At 38.8% G+C, this 22242-nt stretch overlaps 2 protein-coding genes across 3 annotated transcripts in view; one reads left to right on the forward strand and one right to left on the reverse strand.

The window, feature by feature from the left end:
- The window catches only part of LOC111324817 (sialin), an 18240-nt gene extending 15529 nt beyond the window's left edge, over positions 1–2711 (forward strand). Inside the window, exons 9-10 of the mRNA XM_022928471.2 lie at positions 178–422; positions 1972–2711. Coding sequence (XP_022784206.1) covers positions 178–422; positions 1972–2199 — 473 coding nt within the window. The 3' untranslated portion in view covers positions 2200–2711. The remainder of the gene's footprint in view (positions 1–177; positions 423–1971) is intronic.
- On the reverse strand, positions 2317–22180 carry LOC111325269 (uncharacterized). Of its 2 annotated transcripts, none has more exons than XM_022929063.2 (9): positions 22032–22180; positions 21029–21075; positions 11715–14615; positions 11220–11453; positions 9049–10841; positions 8569–8751; positions 6263–7736; positions 5581–5910; positions 2317–5071 (listed from the first exon to the last, which is right to left on the reverse strand). In XM_022929063.2, exons 1-9 carry the CDS (start codon positions 22046–22048, stop codon positions 4794–4796), a joined length of 7257 nt encoding a protein of 2418 aa, XP_022784798.2. In that variant the 5' UTR covers positions 22049–22180; the 3' UTR covers positions 2317–4793. The 2 variants fall into 2 exon arrangements, with proteins under 2 accessions (XP_022784798.2, XP_022784788.2); XM_022929053.2 differs by having other exon boundaries at positions 5581–5916; positions 22032–22178.
- Between the last annotated feature and the right edge of the window lie 62 nt (positions 22181–22242).

The raw sequence follows: 22242 nt of genomic DNA on the forward strand, positions 1-22242 counted from the left end.
CTTTCTTAATTTAATAATTTTTTGTTCCTCATTAATATTCGCATTCTCAATTATCTGGACCCTTGATTATGCAGACTATTTCATCTAGTCCCAGTAAGTCCAGATAATCCAGGTTCGACTGTAATTATATTAATTAATGTCAATACAAATTTTAATCATAAGTGAATTGCTTTCAAGGTTTCCTCATCCCTGCGTGTCTTATGGTGTCAACAAGTTATGTTGGCTGTGAGGACACAACTCTAGCTGTTGTTTTGTTTTCAATTGCTCTTGGATTGTTAGCGCTTAATGCTTCTAGCTACAACGTCAACCACTTGGATATTGCCCCAAGATATGCAGGGATCCTCATGGGAATCACCAACTCAGCAGCTACAATACCTGGGATAGTTGGACCCTACATTGTTGGTTATTTAACGAACAATGAGGTAATAAATTGAAGACATTTTGATTTGAATTTTTTCGTTCATTTTTCCTAGTGCATATTTGCATAGATTAACCAGTAAGATTGACCAGTATCCAATTTCTCCTTTCATTACCAGTAATACTGCTGAATCATTCATTAAGATCATGCAAATTAAAGAAATGATTGCTAACCTAAGAAGCTTTGATTGTTAAAAGAATTCTCATTGTTAGCACAAATATGGAGAAGAGTATGTAGAACAGAGATTCTGACATTTAGGTCTAAAAGGGTCCAGACCTGCTGGAGGGGTGAAAGGAGTAAAGCTCTTCGTTATTCCCCCCCCCCTCCCCCCGTGTATCAGGAAAGAATACATATATCTTATTGGACGTTTTGTTGTGTTGTATCGCTGAGTATTTTTATGAGTTGTGCCATATTTTGACGAGCCTGTAGGGCGAGTCAAAATACAAATAACGAGTAAAAATACTCAGCGATACTACACAACAAAACGTCTAATAAGTTATGTATTATCCAACACGCCAAACTGTTATTTCAGTGGGGGCGAATTTCGCGGATATTTATTTACGGGGAGTGCGTGACAGAAGTATGCGAAGTGGAACGGAATTGGCGCGTTGTTATGTTGCTGTTTCTATTTTCTTCATTAAATGAAGAAATTTTCTGGTCGTCAAGCTGTTTTTCTTCGTTCGATTCACCTAATGAACTTGGATCTATATTTGCCAGCCATTCTGACTCTTGGTCGTCGGAAATATGATTCAAATTGTCACCCATTTGTTTTTTTTTTTCGTAACTACAATCCAATTCTTCACTTGCGCGATGCGAGAAAACCTGTTTAACCGGTAGTCTACAATAGACAAGTACAAATGCCGCGTGATATTTGTATTCGTCTATGGCATTATTTGTACTCATCTAGGTGTAGTTGGATAATAAAAGACATTATTTTAGATACTGAGAAAGAATCCAGCAGTCTATCACAATTTTCCAAGGGTTTTTACCAGTACATCTTTTTATTTTTTCCAGTTGGAGGGGCTTTTCCCCCTTTCCCCAAAGAAGGTTTCTGTGAGTCAAGATGATATTTCCTGCTATACATGTACCTTTTAGCCTTTACTACAATCATGTAACTGTGGGGGGATTGTGTGAAGGAATCAGTTGTGATTTTCTCATGATCAAACCTATTGATATATTGACAAAGTCTTTCTGTAATTTATGTTGCCCTTACCTGCTACTGTACGTGATTGTTTCGCAAAACCAATTCTAATTTTCTCTTGATTGAAGCAGATGTAGATGCAAGCCTTGAGTTTTGAGGAAAAAATTCAAGTCTGCTTTCTAGGTGTTCAGTTTATTTGTGATTTCATTGCTTACCTCATTCTTTTCACCTCCCAAGTCTCTTCCCTTCTGTCTTCCTCCCATTTTTTCCTCTGCCATTTCCTTCTTCTTTCTTCATGCAGTTCATATTTCCCTCACTGTCTACCTTTATTCTAACTCATCAACATGTTACAGGTGTCTGTAGTTTTTGACTATAAAATTTTAAGATTTTAATCTTTTTTTTAACATTTCAGCCAACGAGGACACAGTGGCAGAAAGTATTCTATATAACTGCTGGCATTTTTGTTGTTGGCTGGATTGTTTTTCTACTTTTGGGAAGTGGCAAGCAGCAACCATGGAACACTCCATTTGAGGACTTGTTGGTGCCCATTGACATTCCCAGGGAGCCAAGAAAACCTGTCTTAACTGATATTCTTTCAGTCAGCAATCCAGAATCTCCCTCATCTCCTGGAGTGGAATAATTATGTTTTTCTGCCTGCTCTTCACACGCTTATCTGAGGAGAATACCTTCTATATTTTTTTAGAGTTTAGGTTAGGTGCTCAATCTTCCCATAGTCTTTTTTTTGGGGGGGGGGGGGTGTGGGGGAGTGGGTAAAGTTACACATGGTGATAGAATGAATCTGGGAGTGATTCAATCGCTCAGATTGTTTGACATAATCAGAATATCACTAATTATTGTGTACAGTTTGTTCTAAACACAAAACCAAAATTTTAAAGAGTGTAATGATATTAAACAAATGTCAAATTTTAATTGTACATCTTTCTTTTTTTAACTTTTGGTTGTCAGTGTAAAAATTGTAGGATGCTGAATAATTTTGACATGGTGATAAATGATGGTTTTTTTAATGACACAAAATTTATTATTAATAACTAAGGATGACAATTTTTTGGAAAGGGTTCAATTATACTATAAATATAATATTTGCAACATCAGTGTATGTCAGTACAAATAAAATTCTATGGACATCTCAAACCCTGATCTTTTAATGGTTCAATATCTTTGACTGCAAATAATGATTCTTAAAATTTTACTCCTTCCTTGCTTTAAGGGAAATTCGTTCTGAATCATACAGGATTTGCACTCAGGAATGTGTTTCTGGCTCAGAAATGCAATGACCCCCTTTAATGTTTTCGCCTGACGTAGGTAACTTTCGGTTGTATTTCCTTTCCGGGGGGGGGGATATTTGTCACTGTATGTGTTGTATGTGTTATGGACATTAGCCAGAAGGCTCATTTTTTGATTGATTATTGATTAGTTCATTAATTTCAGAATGATCTTAGATAGCCACATAGTTACAATGCTTATCTGTTTTTCTGTATTTCTACTGGTTTTGTAATCGGACCTTTCAGCGTCACCACGCGCATATTAAAGGCAAGTTTAGCGTCCCTTTAATCAGTTCTTCGTAAGTTTTGAATAGTCTTGGTAAACTTTTGCCCTTTTGTTTTCTCAACCTCTGGCACAAGCGGGACCGATATTTTATGATCGATCGTTCGATAGATTGATTGACTGTGAGAATAATCGTTATTTTCTTAGTCCCAAACACCTCGTTAACCGCGTTTTGGAGCGACACGCCCTTAAACTTGAGAATTTAGATTTCGGTCGCCGTAAACGCTACAGTATGAGTATGTGAAAAGTGAATCATTAAAAAAGGCCCATCCTGACAAAGCTCTTATACTGCAACCATAAGAAATTAATTTGTGCAATGATGATGTAATCGAAGAAGAGAGAGCGGCCTACTGGACCGCACAACTATGTACACTCAGTTCCCACGGACTTAACAAAAGACGCGAATTCAGATCCAAAAATCGCGTCCGCTATAATACTTAATTAGGGCATCATTTACACAATGTAATTGAGTTCTTCGCAACCATTCATGGTTATTTCGCCTATTGCACATTCTTGCCTTTTACCCATTATTATATCCAATTATTTAGGTTTGGAATGCATTGCGCAATACTATTTTTATTTCTTACGTTTAGTATAAATTCAGGTCATTCTGTAAACCTACTAGGATTTTTAGTTTTTAATTTCTATGTAAATACGTTCCACCTGAAGAAGGCCGAAGGCCGAAACGTCGCCACATTAAAGCTGGAACAGTTAGAAGTTTGCTTCATGTTTCATCGCTTTACACTTGTATATATATATATATCCAACGAAGACAATGTTTACCCCATTCAACCTTTGATCTGAAAGCGTATTACGAAAGCGCTTAATTAGTGAGAACTATCCGTAATGCAAGCATATCGCCCGAAATCTTGAGTTATATCGCCCCATCATTTTTAATCACATTTAAAAACATAAAAAATGGCAAATCGTTAGAGAGAGCTATAGAAACTAATTGATTGAACAACCATTTTGGTGTATTTACCGAACCTTCAGTGACGAAGTACCCTATCAGTTTAGACGTTTCGTATCCCTTAACGGAAACGGCTGCACCTAAACCTTGACAACCATCTTTTATATTATCAAAATTCAGAAATTATATATTAGCAATACATCAATTGATAGAGATTATCAACTACCTGATATCAATTGAAATCGAGCAATCAATAATCAATCAACAGATCCCCAAGTACTCCTGATCGACAGCTATCGTTTGGTAAACTGTTTCATACCAAGCAGAACTTGCGCAGGTACAACTGTATCGGTATTTAACACTTGCGGAACAGTGACAACGAATTTTGCCTTTACTTTTCTTTTCGTCATGTTGAGCACAACTCGCCAAGAAAAAACTTTACTTATGAAAAACCGTTTTTCCTGTTAGCTATAGACTGAGAATTGAATTGGAGTGGAAGCCAGTCGATTTAACTCACTGGTCACACAAATCATAGTGCTTGATTTTTTTTTTTCATCATTTATCAATAATGATTTGAACTCATCCTGTCCACTTTATCGATTGGTTACACCGCTTGTTATTAAGTTGTCACGTAAGACTTCAAAAGACCTGCACCTGCAAAGCTAAGCCTAAAAACTGGTTCTCCTTCCAAAGAGAACAAATGAAAACGCGTCCGGTGTAGTCCATTACTTATATGTACACTAGCTGGTAAGTCTAAATCAGAACTTAATGAGATATTCGGGATAGCACTGGCTGTCAGCAAAGACGACGAAAGATCCTGGATTTCCTGTGTTGTCTACAACAGAATCATACAAAATTTCCGGCCGTGACGGATGCTTTGAGGGAGGCACAACTAAATGTGAATCTCCTTGACAATACCTTCCAATCAGGACACGCGCAAGGTACATGTATCGACTATGATCAGTACTCTGAGGGGTGAACTGCAGGGAATAACGGGCATCTCTGGCAAAATAAACTCCCTTACCCAGGCGATTTCCTGCAAGCAAGGAAAGATGAACTGATCGTAACAGTGATGAATGAAGTGAAATTCAGATCTAGAGAGTGGGAAGAAAAGAGTGAACTTATTTATCATTCATATCCCTAAAGCTGGTAGATGGACATCTCAAGGGGGCGTGGGAGGGGTTCGAGTGTATCAAAAATAATGCGGCTGGCTTCACAGAGAATTCGACGGAAATGATCTCAACTGCATTTTGCTTCGATCTCCAGGGCTCAGAGAGTAAGTCTCTGTTAATATTTGTCAAGTGAAAGGTCCGCTTGGCAAAGGAGTAAAGTACCATAAACAGGGAAAGCCCGCATGTAGTATCTTGAACGTTTAACGTGTGTGTGGTATTGTTTTCTTCAGGCTTCCTCAACAAAGGGGGAAGGCACATAAATCAAACAGGTCAACTCGTCGTTGACCCAATAACTCAAGATCAAGTGGGTAAGAATTTGAATCCTGCGTCAGGCCAGACGAGACTAGCCATTAAACTACTTATATTCACTCACCATGCGCCAATCCTGAGAAGTTCCTGTTAAATCCTTGAGAATTAATTTTCTTCACGTTTTTATAGGCCGTTCCATGAAACAGTTGTCGCTCATTGTTGCCTCCGTTGTCTTTGTCCATTTTTTGTTTCCTCAGCTGATACGCCTGGTAAAGCAGGGGATTTTGAATTCGCTCCACTCTCTTCACGTTTACTGAGTTCACGGTCTTTGTAAACATCCTTACAACACTCTGGAACTCGGAAGACTGGGGTCGAAGTTTTACTGTATGGACGGTAATTTCATTTCCGTTTGCCTCTCTTGGCATAGCTTCCCAATGACTTGGCAGTGATATTCCTGTAGCTTAAATTGGCGCATATGGCAAAAATGGATAAAAATTTCGATCAATAAATTTTGAATGAAGGGTAAACCTATGTACATTGAAATAATTATGAACTTGTCTACCCTTGAATGAAATACAGTACTCGCATACCGTGTTCCATGACAATTCTGCGCGTTTTTAATTTTTGCGAATTTTGCGTATTGTCGTCATGAAAAATTATCGCAAATTAAATTATCATCCCCAAAATGAAACTTACGAAAGGGAAAGTGGAAAAAATAGCTATCACTTATTTTGCCCATCTGCATATAAAAAATACAGATATTTTGCAAAAGACGTTTTCGGCTGAAGAACTTCTTCAACCCTTACCTTCACTTCTGCCCAGGACCTTACGGCTGATTTTGATCTGCTCTCCTGATAAGCTACCTATTCCTGTGTTGTCTTTAAAATACAGTTGAAATTGATCTCCACAAATTCCAACAGTCACATCTGGAGACTTCTTAGTGTATGCTTCTTCGATCTTCGCGTTTTTAGTCGAACTAAAACGTCTCATTTTACCATATAACATGTATTGCCATTCCACGTGACCAGCCAACAATTTTGCATTTTCGCGGTTTGTTACTTTTTTGCATCTTTCATTCAGCTCAACCCAGATTTCCCCGACAATTGCAGTAACATCATTTGGGTCTCCCTGAACTTCAACTCGATTTCCGGCAGGCTCTATTTTCAGTTCAATGTCTCGTTTTTTGCAGCTTTGCAGCAGACGATTAACTTGCCTGTCAGACAGTTGACTCACAGATTCATCGTGAATGACTTGCGTCGTACAACATTCAGAGAAACCTTCCTTCAAAGCTGCTAAAGCTGCTATTGCAGTCTTATCATCTGCAGCAGTCACTGAGATATGGACGGTAGAAGCGCTTTTACACGACACTGATTTAGGTGATTTCTTCCTCACTGAAAACTCCCACGGTGGGTATGATGTTTTTGTTGATGTCGTCGTTGCTTGTGAGCTAGATGTTAACAACTGCTCAGCCGAATGAACGACCCGTTTGTGCTCTTTAACAAAGGTCTCCAGCATTTCTTTTACAAAAATTACAATTTTGACTTTGGAAAAGCTTGAGCAAGTTCCACTGACGTTTCCCAAAGCTTGAAAGGTCAGAATTGCTGAATCAGAAGGAGTCACGTGATATGCGCCTGTTCCAATAGCTGGAATAGCTATGGAATGAAGACCTTGCGAATGAGCAAGATAGAGACACTTTTCAAGGCAGGCTTGGAGGTGCTGTTTATCTGAAGACTTTGGTACCAAGTGAATAATATTACTTACAGGCAAGTTCCCGCCACTGGTCATCACAGCCGATCCACCTGGTTGCGGTCCAAGCTCCTCGCACTCTTGTATCACGCGCTTTCCAGCTGCTCTGGCCACTGCCTTACTCAGTGCCCCAGCTCTGGACAAGTCCATGTCTTTTCCAATGATGTTTATAATGGCGTCCACTCTCTGTTCTGTAAGACTGCCCTCAACAACCTGGATCTTCCTCCACCATGTTTGAGTTTCAACAGTGCTTCCTGGCTTAGCAAAACTTCCACGTCTTAATTGCAAGCTGTTCATCTCCTGTTGAAAGGCGGTAATGAGATTTTGATCCTGGTCAAAGATGACGAAGCGAATGTCCTTTACAATAGAATGTGGGTTGTTGTCGCAGAAACTGACTGCTTCGTCCAACATGATCCTCGCAGCTTCGCTTCTAGGGAATTGTAAATTCCCAGTTCCAATCACAGGGAAAGCGATGGAAGTTCCATTGAGCTCATTGGATTTGCCGAGCGATTTTCGAACGATGGATCTTAATGCCTAGGTGTGACAGAATAAAACGGTCAAAATGAGCAGGATAAGTAAGTAAGACAGGAAGACATAAAGTTCATGATTAACCGGCTACAATTAGCAATTATTGGACGAGGTTGAGCATGATGGCGATAATTATCAAGACCAAAGTTTGTGTTATCTGCCAAAGCCGAAGGCTGAGGCGACTAACACAAACTGAGGCTTTGATAATTATAACTATCATGCGAAAACCGAATCCAATAACTGTTTTATAATGCATATTTCTGAGCCGCATTTGTAAAGGCAAGAGTGCATAAAACTATTGTCTGTAGGTATGACGTCACTTCTATTTTCTATTTTCTATTTTTTATAACATCTATTTTCTGTAGGTATGAAGTAAGAGAATGTATGATGATAATAATAATAATAATAATAATAATAATAAATGAATAAAGGAGGTACGTTTCTAAAGAAACTGTGGTGCTGCGTCGGTGGGGGTAACAAGGTCATTTGGTTATATGACGAAGGGCTAACGCTCAAAACGTCAGCTTTTAAACTCTTTACGGCGGTTAATTTACAATTTCAACTTAGTTGATATAACCAAATCACCTCATAATGGTTCGTGTGGTGTCAGCAAACATGCGCACCTCAGCTACGTAAAATGAATAAGTGGGGCAAGTTTCTAAAGATCCTGTGGTGCTGCGTTGGTAGGGGGGTATCACACAATAATTGTTCTTTCTCCAACTGATGCTGAATCAATAAGACCTCGTGCCTTTAAAAGCAGGAAGTAAATATGTTTTAAATACTTGAAAGTGGCTCGAGCTGCCATTAATTTTTTTTTTTCACTGAAAAATGCACCAACCGTTCCTCCACCTCCTTCCCTCCACTCCGAACAGTACGTATGAATCACGTGAGTACAAGGCAACTGGAATCCCGGTGAAACGTCAATCTCTCCAGGGTTGGGTGTCACTGGTCGCATTCTTGGACCGGCAGCACGTCTGATCGAACTCGAGCATGCTCCTTGAGAGCTCACAACTATATCGGCCTGAAAATAAATGTAAAAAGTAAAAGTTTAGGATGATCATAATTGAAATGTATGATGTCCCGTGGGTTGAGCAAACGTATGACACAGCACTAACAATGTGTCAATAGGGGAAACCCTCCACCACTGCGTGGGGTCTGTCTCTTTTCGTCAAGACGGAAATTAGTGAGAAACAGTATTCCGTGAACAACAAATGGCAGATCACAAAGTGTCCAAGTGATCATGCTCAGGCTTGATTAAAATTACACAGAGATGGCATAATGATCTTGCTTAAAGGAACGGCTAAGTATTGAGATTTACCTGTTCTTTGGCAATGTCCCCTGCCTTCCATGAGATGTTATGTCCCTGAGTCGTAATACAAAATGAAGCACTTTTCTGTTGAAGCAAACTTGAAACAGATTTTTCTTCTGTCATCTCTTCATCTTCGCTCTCTGTAGACTCTGATTCAATAAGTGCTGCCTTGCGTGAAAGCCTCCCTGTTTCAATTTTAGCCAAGGTTTTTTCGATACCAACAACACACTTCCGGTCCTTTTCGATCTTTTCCGCAATATTGTCTGCCTTGCCATCGGAAAAGAACTTTCTAAGGCCCGCTTGGCTTAGTTTAAGTTTTTTAGTCACTAATCCCTGAATAAGGTGATCCAGCATGTACCTTGCGGGATTTAAACCGTCCTCTTGCCCCGAAATGATGAAGTTATGACCATCTTGTCCGTCAAGAATCGTGATGTCATATTTCTTAAGTTTCGTTTGTATGGCAATCAAATCACGTTTGCCATATTCTCTTAAATATCTCTTGATTTGCTTCGAGGGGCATAAAAAGTTCTTTTTTGATATTTTCGCGGCTCTCTCTTCGATAAACAATTGCAACTTTTTGGCGGAAAACTCAACATCTCTTGAGAGACCGGCAAGCCATGTTCTGCCAGTTTCATCTCTTCGAATTACAACTGTACCATCCTTTTCGATCTCGTCGCAGACCTGGTCCCATTCAAACGTAGTTGTCAAAACTAAATCTCGTTCTTTGATTTTTAGTGCTGTTTCTGCTGTTAATCTGTTAATGAGATCGGATGCCTTCTCCGCTTTTTCTGATGAGATTCCAAGTATCTTTGCGGCGACGACGCGCGAAGTTGACTCGTCTTCCTCAAGGAAAAACACAGCGTCTACCTCATTTGCAGACAATTCGTCATTTAGTACCTGCGATGCTGTAGCGATGTTAAGCATGTCCAAGACACCACAAGGAAGCTGTAATTTCTTTTCAGTTATTTCAGCGTTCAACTCACAATATCTTGCTATGGCATCTGTCACCTCGTCCTGCGGCCCTACAAGTAATATTTCCTCGTTTTCGTCGTCAATCCAAACTGTCAACTCTTCGAATTCTTGCTGGAGATTGCACTCGAAGTTAGTTTTTCTTAAAAGCTGAACTCGCTCCTTTGACACATCTCTTATCTTTTCTGTCCGATAGTTTCGGTCCCTCTCTGGACAATAGACATACGCTAGTGCTTTCTGGAGTATTTTCTCATAAGAATCTTTATCTGATTTAAGAGAAACCACCCTCAAATAGAGACCAGAGTCTCTTTCAGACAATTTCACAAGAGGACGATCATCTCCCAGAAAATCGTAGATCTCGGTCATAGACCCTGAATTTAGAGCATTCCATATGTCTCCTTCTATGGGAACATGCCACCGTAAAAATTTTCTGAGAAACGCCTGCACTTCTTCAATGCAAAGGGAAGCACTACAATTGTCTTCTGGGTTTCCGTCATACTGAATAAAAGCATGCTTTCTCCCTGCCTTCCAATCTAAATCACATTGTCTCTTTTCTAGTACATCCAGTAAATCTTTCAAGTAAAATGACTCATGGATAAACTCCATTACATCAGGGTCTACAGCCAAACACAACCTTTGCTTGGCTGTCTGACTCGGTTGTTTGGTTGCTAGAAATTTCTCAGAACTATAGTGTCGAGGCGAAGAATCCACTTTTCCCACTGTATCATCTTCATCGAGGTTTTGAAGTAGCGCATGGAAAACTGTCACTGTAAGATACTCACCGTCGACAACATGCGGTCGCTCCTCCTGTTTTGCTAACACACGTTCCATGTCTGTAAGGTAAAGGTTCAGCTTATAAGTACAAAACGGTTTTTCAGCTCGCTCTTGGCAAGCTTGAGTAAGTAGGTTCTTAAAGTCCACTGCACTTTCAGTTTCAAGTAAATCAAGCAATGAACTGATTAAGGAGTTCTGATTGAGAAGAAATTTGATTCTTAGGCACGCCTGTTTCATTCTCACATGTCGATACTCTGAACATTAGCTGCAAGTGACAAATGGCCTGAAAAAGTCATCATAGCCGACATTTCTCTTTAAACCGTTAACACAGAAGCTTAGCCTAGCCAAAGAGTAGCCGATTTTAATGGTTTGAGATCAGTGTCAACTTAAAAAATTGTAAACGGGACAATCATCATCAGTTTTTCGAAATTAATTACCTTTTGCGTTGTTGAAAACAACAACTGCTTGACCTTCCTTTCCAGTTAAACAAACTGTATGTACTGGACCACCCCCACTACGAGGACTTTCGAAATACAACTTCACGAGTTCATGAGAAGTGTCGTAGGATAAACCACTCACTAGTACACTTGTGAGGGGAGAGGCTAGCTTCATTGTGATTTTGTTCCCATCCAACGTTCGTCTCCCACACTTCTCTTTCATCTTTGCGATGTCTGAAAATACATGCAATTATTCAAAACTGATCTCTTGCAACCGCACAAGTGTCATAGTACCAAAATAGGCGATGCTCAAAATTTTAGAAAATCTTAAAATACCCGAGATAAAACTTACTGAGATAACTGAGGTACGACATAGTATCTCGTTACCACGAGAAGACGTAAGTCCAATACGGATTCAACACAATCCGAATGCACTGCACGCAAAACCGTTCAGAGAAAATGATTAAATTGATATTTAAAACTTACAACACAAACCTTCAATTGGGGTTTCCATTGTAACCAAAGCGTTCCCATCTTTCAACAATGTTATTTCTCTAACTTGTCCACCACTAATTACCTCAAAAAAGTTCAACAGTGCATCCTTTGTTGTTCTCGTGTTTAATCCATTGACCAAAAACACATCTGTATCAAACGCTTCAGATTTAGATGACAACTGATGTGGCAATGAACTGTCATCAGGGTCTCTCGGAATAAAGTGGCTTTCTGAAAAACTTTTGTCGTGTCTGGCTCTTCCGTCGATGAACAGTTCTCTTGTCAGATTTCCATTTCGTCCATCAGAGACGTGCCAAGATGGCTTGGTTAATGAAGCTGATGAATGCGCATTGTTCTCAACATTGTAGCCCGAATAGTTGCTGGAATTTCTTGAATGCGATGTGTTAGCTTCATACCGTTTGATATCGTGGCTACGAGCTAATTCACCATCATCATCATCTAAGTAGTCGTCCACCTCATCATAATTATCGCTATCTTCATCGTCATATTCTTCTTCTTTTTCGTCTTCTTCCTCTTCCACGTCCTTTTCCTCCTCCTCGTCTTCTTCCTCCTCCTCGTCTTCCTCCTCCTCGTCTTCTTCATCTTCCTCGTCTTCTTCCTCTCCCTCGCCTTCTACCTTTTCTCCTTCGCTATCTTTATCCTCCACATCATCTTCTTCAATATAGTTTACGCCAACAAAGTCATGATCATCAAAACCATAGTCTTTCCCTCCTCCTTTTTCTTTCAATTCTTCGTCCACTTCTCCCTCATAATTATCGCTATCTTCACCGTCATATTCTTCCTCTTTTTCGTTTTCTTCCTCTTCCTCGTCTTCTTCCTCCTCCTCGTTTTCATCTTCTTTGTCTTCTCCTTCGTTATTTTCCTCAATCTCCATATCATCTTCCACGATATAATTTACGCCAGTATAATCATAATCATCAACGCCATAGTCTTTCCCTCTCTTCTTTTCCTGTGCATGCTCCATATCATTTGCATTATCATTGCCATCATCACCACAACCATCATCATCCTGCTGATCTTCTTTCTCTGTTTTCTTCGCCTTTTCCCCGGCTGTTCCCTCTTCTCGAAGCTCTTCATCGACGAAGCTGTCTCGTTGTGGTGTGCAGCTGTTAAACCAACAGCATTCCTCCTCCTCATCGTCCTCATCTCCTTCCCCTTCTTCTTCGTCGTCTTCGTTTTCCGGCTGTATTTTAGCAGTCTTCGAGTTATGTTTTGCATGGTCTTCAAAATAGAAGTCAGCATACGCGTCGTTATCGTCTTCTCCCTCCTGTATTTCACCAGTCTTCGAATTACGTTTTGTATAGTCTTCATAGCAAAAGTCAGCATAAGCATCGTCATCGACGTTGTCCTCTTGTATTTCATCAGTTTTCGAGCTTTGTTTTGCATAGTCTTCAAAGCAGAAGTCTGCATACGCGTTGTCGCTTTGATTTGCATCCTTCTTTCCTTCTTCTAAATAGTAGCAAACATCGCCACTCCCATAACAATCACCCTGCTCTAGAGCTGGGTGAACATTTCGCACATTTTCAAGATCAACCTTAACATTTAGTCCTCTGCTGCTCTGGCTGCCTTTGAATTTGCCACAAATATCTTCTTCAAGAACACTATTGTGGCCACCGCAACCATCAGATTCAAAATTGGTACAATCATATTTCCCACTACGTCCAGCGCTTCCTCTAAAATCAGTAACTGCAATGCTTTCTGTTCCAGTTTCACCTCTGGTGTGAGATTCTCCCCCACGGTGGCTGCTGCTACCACTGCTGCTTTTTGGACTGCTGTTAACATCCTTATCAAAAGCATGTCCAATGATACTAGTACCTAAACCAGTAATGACAAAGTCATCGTTGAAATCACTACTTCCAATGGTATTATTGTCAGTGACAAGTGTAACATGTCCATTGCTACCGTGGTCTTTCTCAGGACTACCAATATGTGCGAACGAGTCGATATGAACACTTTCTTTCAAAGTAAATGAAACAGCATCGACATCCTTTTTATCGTCAGTAGTTTCAAGGCTGGCATGGACGTTGTTAGTCTGATAACTATTATTCTGAACAGTATCAATTTTTCCGATGCTGTCACCATTACTGTCAGCGCACTTTGGTACTGCTCTCAAATCAGCATTTTCAATGTTTCTTTTATCACAAGTATCAGCGGCAAAGACAGGATTGCTACGGGTGAGTTTCATGTTCACTTTCACACTTTCACCATTTGTTTCATTAAATTCAATGCTGTTCTGGAAAATTTCACCAAGCTGGCATGCTTCCTCACTGCCAACATTGTTAAAGTTTCCCGTGGAACAAACAACATGCCCACTCCTGTCGATATCATCAGTGGGTGTCATCATACGAACATCAGCAACGCCAACAAGACTTCTTCTATCACTATGTCCATTGCTGCCAGTTTTGGCAACACTAAGAAGTCCACTGCTTGGGCTATCTCCTTCAACAGAGCTTCCGTCAGTTCTGTGAGCATCGATTGAGACTGAGTCAAAATATAAAATATCTGCGCTTTCTCTTTTTTCAATGGGAGCAGGTTCGATAACGTCGTCCTTTCTGACGATTGGTTTAGCATAATTATCTGGTATATTCTTCGTCGCAGCATCAGAGACATCTTTTTCATGGGATGATGCCAAAAGAACGGGTGATTTCGTGAGTGCCTGAAGTACTTTTTCAGGGGCAACGTCAAAAGAAAGGGTAATTTCCTGAGTGCCAGGAACACCGTCACATGAGGTAGTCCTCACGACCTCCGCGGAGTTTGCTTGAGCTTCGAATTCTTGTCCAGGCTCAACAACATCTGTAACGTTCTTTCTACGAGCAAATGATTCCACCTGAGTGTTCTTTTGGGGTAAGGAACAGTTACCCTTTTTCTGCTGGACATTTTTATCTACAAACAAATGGCAATCAGCTAAAACAGGTAGTGTACATCAATAAGGTTAAAAACAAGGTTAAAAACTGTGTCCAATAATTGTTCGCAATCATTTCTTTCTTAATTCTGTGCGGTGATAATTCCTGCCACCATCCTTCTGCCTTAATTGGGTAACTGTGCCATAGCCTACACCTCCACCACTATCTGATGTTACTATCCTTTTTAATTTTTGTTTGACATATGGAAGGATATTGTCGACGCGTACCGCTTCACTCTTTCTCTCGCTTTCTCTCTCTTTCTCTCTCTCTCTCGCTCGTTCTCTCTCCAGATTCATGGCTGAGTCTCCGCTACCTTTTCTCCTCTTCTATTTTTGATTTAAAAATTTCCAATATTTTCCCGTTTTTACAGCGAAATATCTTATTCTATTTTTCACTTATAATACATCTATTCAAAGTTACTGACCAATACGAAATCTTCAGACAGTATATCAATCTAAACACGACCAAGGTAGCAAATAATCAATCTTTGGTACATCCTCAAAAAAATCACTAAAATAAAAAATTGACGGACTTTAAAGGTCCTCTAGGTCTTTTTTATCGCCGTAAAACCCCTCTGGGATCTGGAATATTTTACTTTCCACACCATCTTAACATTAGAACAAAACCGCGTTCCCACATATAGTATCAACTCGACTTAACAAGTCAAGATTTTTTGAGAAGTTCAATAATCTTTTTTCTTTATAAAATCATTATACTTTACATTAAGTGCGTTTTTTTGGTCAGAAAGTGCGCGTATGAAAGACATGTTAAACCCGTTTTTTCAATTATATGTCGCAATTAAACGATTTTATTGCACAAAAGTCACTGCGTAGCAAATACCTATTTGAAGTAGCAAATATCCACTTTCTGTCGCAAATGCCCATTTCTACTTCTTTTGCTCAGGTAACATTTTCTTTGGAGTAAAATATTAAGTTTTACGGAGCAATTTGCGTATTGCTCAAGAACAATCTACCCCTTTGTATTTTTCAAAGTAAACTATAACACGCTTTACTGACAAATAGAGCGCACACGCGCATTTTTGTAAGGAATATTTTCATTTCCAAACTGCTGAAATATTAAGCAATTAAAAGTGTTGTGGAAAGGATTTTTTTATGTTTATGTAAGTTAAATCATAATAGCATCTTAATCTTATAAACGTGTTACTTTACATAGGTAGTGATTTGGACGACTACGAGCGCTTTGTGGCGTGAAAAATTTCCTTCAAGTGTTACTTTAGGTAGCGTAACTTCTATCAGCATTCAATCCTTATTCAAACCTGAAAGGGACAAAAATTTTTCCAGTGTACCCCTTGTTCTGCTTTTACTGCATTTATAACTCTGTTGGAATGTGAACCTAATTTTTTTTCTAGTGTAGGCCTATTTCAGCTTTAAATACGTGCATGATTCTGTTATAATGTTAACTCATATTTGTTAATTTGCGCAAATCTTTGTTGCAATGTAAGCTTAGTTTTGATTCGTGTTTAAACTTAGTTCAGTTTTAAATGCCGGCACAACTCTATTCATAGTTGTATTTCTGATAAACGCCTTGTTCTGTTCTGTATGCATGAAAATAACTTACCTACATTGTGACTTTAGCCTATTTCCAGTGTATGTGTGATATAGCTTTAAATTGGCTCATAAGACAGTTACAATGTGAGCTTGGTATTCTTTCTAGTTTACGCTTAGCTTAATTGAGTTTTAAGCGGTACGCATACCTTTGTTACAATATGAGTTTACTTTTGTCTCCATTGTGTAGTTATGATCAGTTTTTAATGCATGCATAACTCTGTTACAGTGTGAGCCAGTTTTTGTATCCAGCATGTGCCTAGTTTAGTTTAAAATACACACATAACTCTCAAATAATGCAAGCTTAGTTTTAATTCCAGTGTGCGCTAACTGTAGTGTTAATTGCACACATTACGAAGATACGGCGAGATCTAAGTCTTTCTGGTATACGCCTTGTTCAGTTTCAAAGGTAGGCATTACTCTGTTACAATGTGAACTTAGTATTGTTTCTAATATACTCTTGATTGAGTTTTAAATGCGTGCAAAACTTAGCTACGACGTACAACATGGGCGCAGTTTTGTTTACTGTGTCAACCAAGTTCAGTTTTAGTTGCTTGTATAAATCATATATTACAATGTGAGTTTAGTTTTGTTTCTAGTGTGTGTCAAGTTAAGTTTTAAATAAGCTTACAACTCAGTTACAATGCGAGCTTAGTTTTGTGTGTGCATAACCTAGTTTTAATATCATATGAGCTTAGTTAGTTCTGTTTGCTGTCCATGCCTAGTTCAGTTTTAAATGCGAGTATAGCTCAGTTAGAATATGAGCTTAATTTTGTATGCAGTGTACTCCTAGTTCAGTTTTAAAATCGTGCATAAGTCAGTTCCAATGCAGGCTTAGTTTCAGGCTTTAGCCCAGTTTCCAACACACCTAGTTTCAGATGGGCACGTATAATTCACGAGTTCTTTTTCCTGTATGACTGCAACACTTGAAAATAACGTACTGCTTGATTCATAATTGCTTGTTTTTCGCCTGATGCTCAATTTATTCACTCTTTACATTTCGTTTTGGTCTTTATTTGCTACGTAGTATACTTTAGATAGCATTTTGCAAGTGCAAAGAAACAGGGCCACAGATAGTCGTATCTAACGAGTTTGTTTCTTCTAAGATACATTAAGCAATAAAGTATTAAGAAAAGATGGACGTAGGAAGCTTATATTTTAGGGCTGATTTTACAGGCTGATAGTAATAGAAGCGTCCCTTTTTCAAATGATAAACATCACCCATTCCCTTAATTATACCGACAAACGAACGCAGTCTTCAACCAACATGGGTATTGGGCACTTATCTTCTTAGGTAAGGGTATTCCCAAGCTGGGCAAGGGGGCCACAACAACAACAACAGGGCTACAACAACAACAACACCAGTAACAACATATTTTTACTTCACGTCAGTCATGCAAACTGATATATCATTTTGATTAAACACAATCGATTTTTGAAAATAGATTCAAGTTGAAATCTAAGAATAGATTTGAGATTATCTCAAGAAAACATTTCAGTCCTTTAACTCTAAGTCAAATATTATAACATGTAATCACTATACTTCTTATCCCTTTCACTTAAAGTGTTTCCCGTTTTTTGTGAACTTCTACTTCCTTTGCCATTGTGAAAAGATGATTTCTTAATATAATCGATAGGATATTGCAACTATACATATATAGAGGAGAACGACTAAATCAATCATTTTACTAAAAACCCACTAGAAGTTCAAACGTTAATAAGAACAACAATATCTAGATCTTCTTAAAAAAACAACTTCAAAAACCGTCGAGCGCCATTTAGTTGAAATAGAAGCGTAGTCATATCCAGAATTCAGTAAAAACCGAAATATACCTTAAACTTATACCTGACTTTCTGTATGTTAACCACATATGTCATCCACCTCGTAGTAATTTTTTTCTTATAACGCTAAAAATAAGAATCCATAAATTAAAGTAAAACTACTTTTCCTACGAAAAAACGTTATTTTAGTTTTGGCGTCAAATGTACAGTACAGCCCACTGCACAGTAACATTTAACAGTTTTCAACAGTTCAGTGTACTGTTGTTCAGTACACTGCAGCCCATTGCATAGTAAGATTTAGCTGTTCCAACAGTTCAGTGTACTGTTGTTCAGTACACTGCAGCCCATTGCATAGTAAGATTTAGCTGTTCCAACAGTTCAGTGTACTGTTGTTCAGTACACTGCAGCCCATTGCATAGTAAGATTTAGCTTTTCCAACAGTTCAGTGTACTGTTGTTCAGTACACTGCAGCCCATTGCATAGTAAGATTTAGCTGTTCCAACAGTTCAGTGTACTGTTGTTCAGTACACTGCAGCCCATTGCATAGTAAGATTTAGCTGTTCCAACAGTTCAGTGTACTGTTGTTCAGTACACTGCAGCCCATTGCATAGTAAGATTTAGCTGTTCCAACAGTTCAGTGTACTGTTGTTCAGTACACTGCAGCCCATTGCATAGTAAGATTTAGCTGTTCCAACAGTTCAGTGTAGTGTTCTTGAGTACAATGCAAAAGACTGCATAGTAACATTTAATCTTACTATGCAGTGCACTTCACTGTACCGAACAACACTACAGTGAATTGTACAGTGTGGCGCCCTGTATAGTAATAATTAAGAGTTTTTTCCCAGTTCAGTGTTGTTACTTAGTTCAGATGTTCTGCAAGTGCCGTTAGTACAGTACAGTGCACTGCCGAGTAATGTTTGATAGTTCTGAATAGTTCAGCTTACAATGCGTTGCACTGTTTAGAATACATTTAAGAATTTTTTTAGTTGCAACGCAACCTGTGTAAGTCTTCGTTATTGAGAAATTATTCGTTTATCTCTATTGCGATTTCTCCGTTATGACCGTCACGTTTAAGATTTCTTGCTTACTGTTTTACTTTAACCATCTACCACCTTTGCGCTTTGACGTGACAATGCGGACGGTTTATTATGGCACGAACTAATTTTGTACGATTCTCATTATTTTGCTCATCGAACTGTATCAGAAAACTCGCTCGTTCTTTTCGCATCTTCATTCGTTTTCTAAGGCTCGGGCTAAACGTTCCAACATTGTTATAGCAGATTTGTTGATTCAACAATGTTAGAGCATTTGGCATACATGCTTGTCCGACATTTTTTGTAGGACTAATGTTTGAGAACTTATGAAACGTTCGTCCAACAAAAATCGGTTGAACAAACATGGATGCCTAACGCCCCAACAATGTCAGATCAACAAATGTTATCTAAGAAAGTTGGAACGTTTAACCCCGGCTTGATACTTCTCCACTCGTGCGAAACCATCTAACGCACGCCTTTTCCAAGGATTAACCTCTAGTTGACATTCTTTAACAGTGCAGAGTATTGCTGTGTAGTGGAGTGCATTTCAGAGCAAAATAAGACTCTGAGTCACAGCTTTGAAATGCGCACGTTCAACCTTTTGATTAAACTGTCATGTTTCTAGTAGCTTCTTGTTAAATCGTGCGTTTACAACCGAAAAGGATATAACACTCTCAGAGGAACTAAAAAGTAGACCGTATACAATTGACATGGACACAGGGGCACCCAGAAAAGGAAAAAGTATATATTTAAAAAAGAAATACGATAAAACGATGTAGATGTGTGTTTTTCAGGTATTGAGAGGTTTGGTAGTAGTTAAAATTTAGTGTGAGTATTTGCTACCGTCGCAAATACTCAACTACCTACTGAGTCAAACAACAACAAACATATGAAACATATGTATGAACTGCGGTTATGAGACGTATATGTGAACGATCCTTCGCAGTAAAGCACTATTTGAGCAATAGTGAAAATCAGACCTGAAAAAAATTTCAGGCCTGTACGGGATTCGAACCACTGACCTCTGCGATACTAGTGCAGCGCTCTACCAATTGAGCTAACAAGCCAACTGGGAGCAGGCCATCAAATTAACTCGACATAAACCCGTAGATGATAAATCAAACAACAACAAACATATGAAACATATGTATGAACTGCGGTTATGAGACGTATATGTGAACGATCCTTCGCAGTAAAGCACTATTTGAGCAATAGTGAAAATCAGACCTGAAAAAAATTTCAGGCCTGTACGGGATTCGAACCACTGACCTCTGCGATACTAGTGCAGCGCTCTACCAATTGAGCTAACAAGCCAACTGGGAGCAGGCCATCAAATTAACTCGACATAAACCCGTAGATGATAAATCAAACAACAACAAACATATGAAACATATGTATGAACTGCGGTTATGAGACGTATATGTGAACGATCCTTCGCAGTAAAGCACTATTTGAGCAATAGTGAAAATCAGACCTGAAAAAAATTTCAGGCCTGTACGGGCCTGAAATTGGCTTGACATTGGCTTGTTAGCTCAATTGGTAGAGCGCTGCACTAGTATCGCAGAGGTCAGTGGTTCTGGGATATGGAATATTTTACTTTCTACACCATCTTAATTTTAGAACAAAACTGCGTTCCCACATATAGTATCAACTCGACTTAACAAGTCAGATTATTTTGAGAACGTCAATTATCTTTTTTCTTTAGAAAATCATTATATTTTACTTTATATTGGTTTTTTCGGTAGGAAAGTTCTGCGCTTGTGAAAGAAAACATGTTAAACCTGTTTTTTGAATTATATGTCACAATTGAAAGATTTTATTGCACAAAAACCACTCCGTAGCAAATAACCATTTAACGTAGCAAGTACCCACATTATGTAGCAAATACCCATTTCTACTTCTTTTGCTCTAGAGAAACATTTTCTTTGGTAAAAGATTAAGTTTTAAGGAACTATTTGGGTATTGCTTAAGAACCTCTCTCTCTCCCCCTGCTCCATCAAAGATACACTTACCCTCTTCAAAAGACAACCATGAGTTCTCGTCATCTTCATTTTCCTTACTAGAAATTAACAACAAAGAGCACAATCAGTTGGGAGCACGCAGAGGCAGCCATACAGCAGGCAAACTATGGTATTATGTCGATGATCGCTGGTCAGACACCTTCAGTTGATCTTACATAATTAGTAAATAGTTCTTCATGATTTTCGATCGCAAGGCACTTCATAGAACTGAAACTATCTAAATCGAATGAGTAAGGATCCTTGTATATTGATCCCTGTGTCATTCAAACTCACTGATAAAGCGAAAATTAGTTACGACACAAGTTATTCGATGGAGGCCGGAAATAAAGTACTCTAAAATGGTAAATAAGAAAGCATAAATGTTTTTCGTCTCTCCTCCGTCTCAAACACCCGCTTGTGGTACAGCTTCTTGCTCTGTGTTCTCAAACGCCTCTGATTTGCACGAAAACCTGGTTAATTGGTCGGCAATTATGAATCCTCCATCTTGAATTCTCATGCAAGGACCTAATGTTTACAATGTAATGTATTGGTTTAATATATTTTCTTTTCACCAAGGGCTAAAGAGGAATGCAATTTCTTCGTACCAAACCTTTATGTCGAAATTTGTTAAGACCGTCATCTAAATCATTTGAAGTTACTCGCGCTACGTAAATTAGTTATGATAAAATTCCCTATTCAATGTTTACCACAAGGGTTCACATACACAATGTTTATGTCTTTTAGCATAGTCGCTACTTTATTAACTATAAGATTAGAGCATTATTGCTAGTTTATTAGTACGAGTATTATTGCTAGTTTATGTAAAGGATGGATTGAAAATATTGCTATTTCAGTCAAAAATTTGGTTTCAAATTGTGCTGTGGATGAAGCGCTGTAGAAAACTTACTCTTCGGTTGGGTTTGCTTCCGGTAGCACAAATATATGTGTAGACCTGATAAAACTCATATCTAACCCGCACTTCGAGTTATATTTAATGTAACTGGTGTATTATTACCTGTTCTTGCCTCCCATGATTTTCAAGCTTGAGAGAACAGCGAAATGTTCGAGTTATCAATCTGTTGTGCGTGGTTGGCAGTCGCTAACTTCCACTGGTAATGTTTACACCCTCGTAACGTTACATCCGGGAAAGTTCCATTTTCATTTTCGCTTCAAAGCACAAGCGCCAGCAAAAGTTTCTGAGAAATAAATCCGGTTTTTCCGAGAAA

This window comes from Stylophora pistillata, chromosome 2 (assembly GCF_964205215.1).
Source record: "Stylophora pistillata chromosome 2, jaStyPist1.2, whole genome shotgun sequence".
Lineage (NCBI taxonomy): Eukaryota > Metazoa > Cnidaria > Anthozoa > Scleractinia > Pocilloporidae > Stylophora > Stylophora pistillata.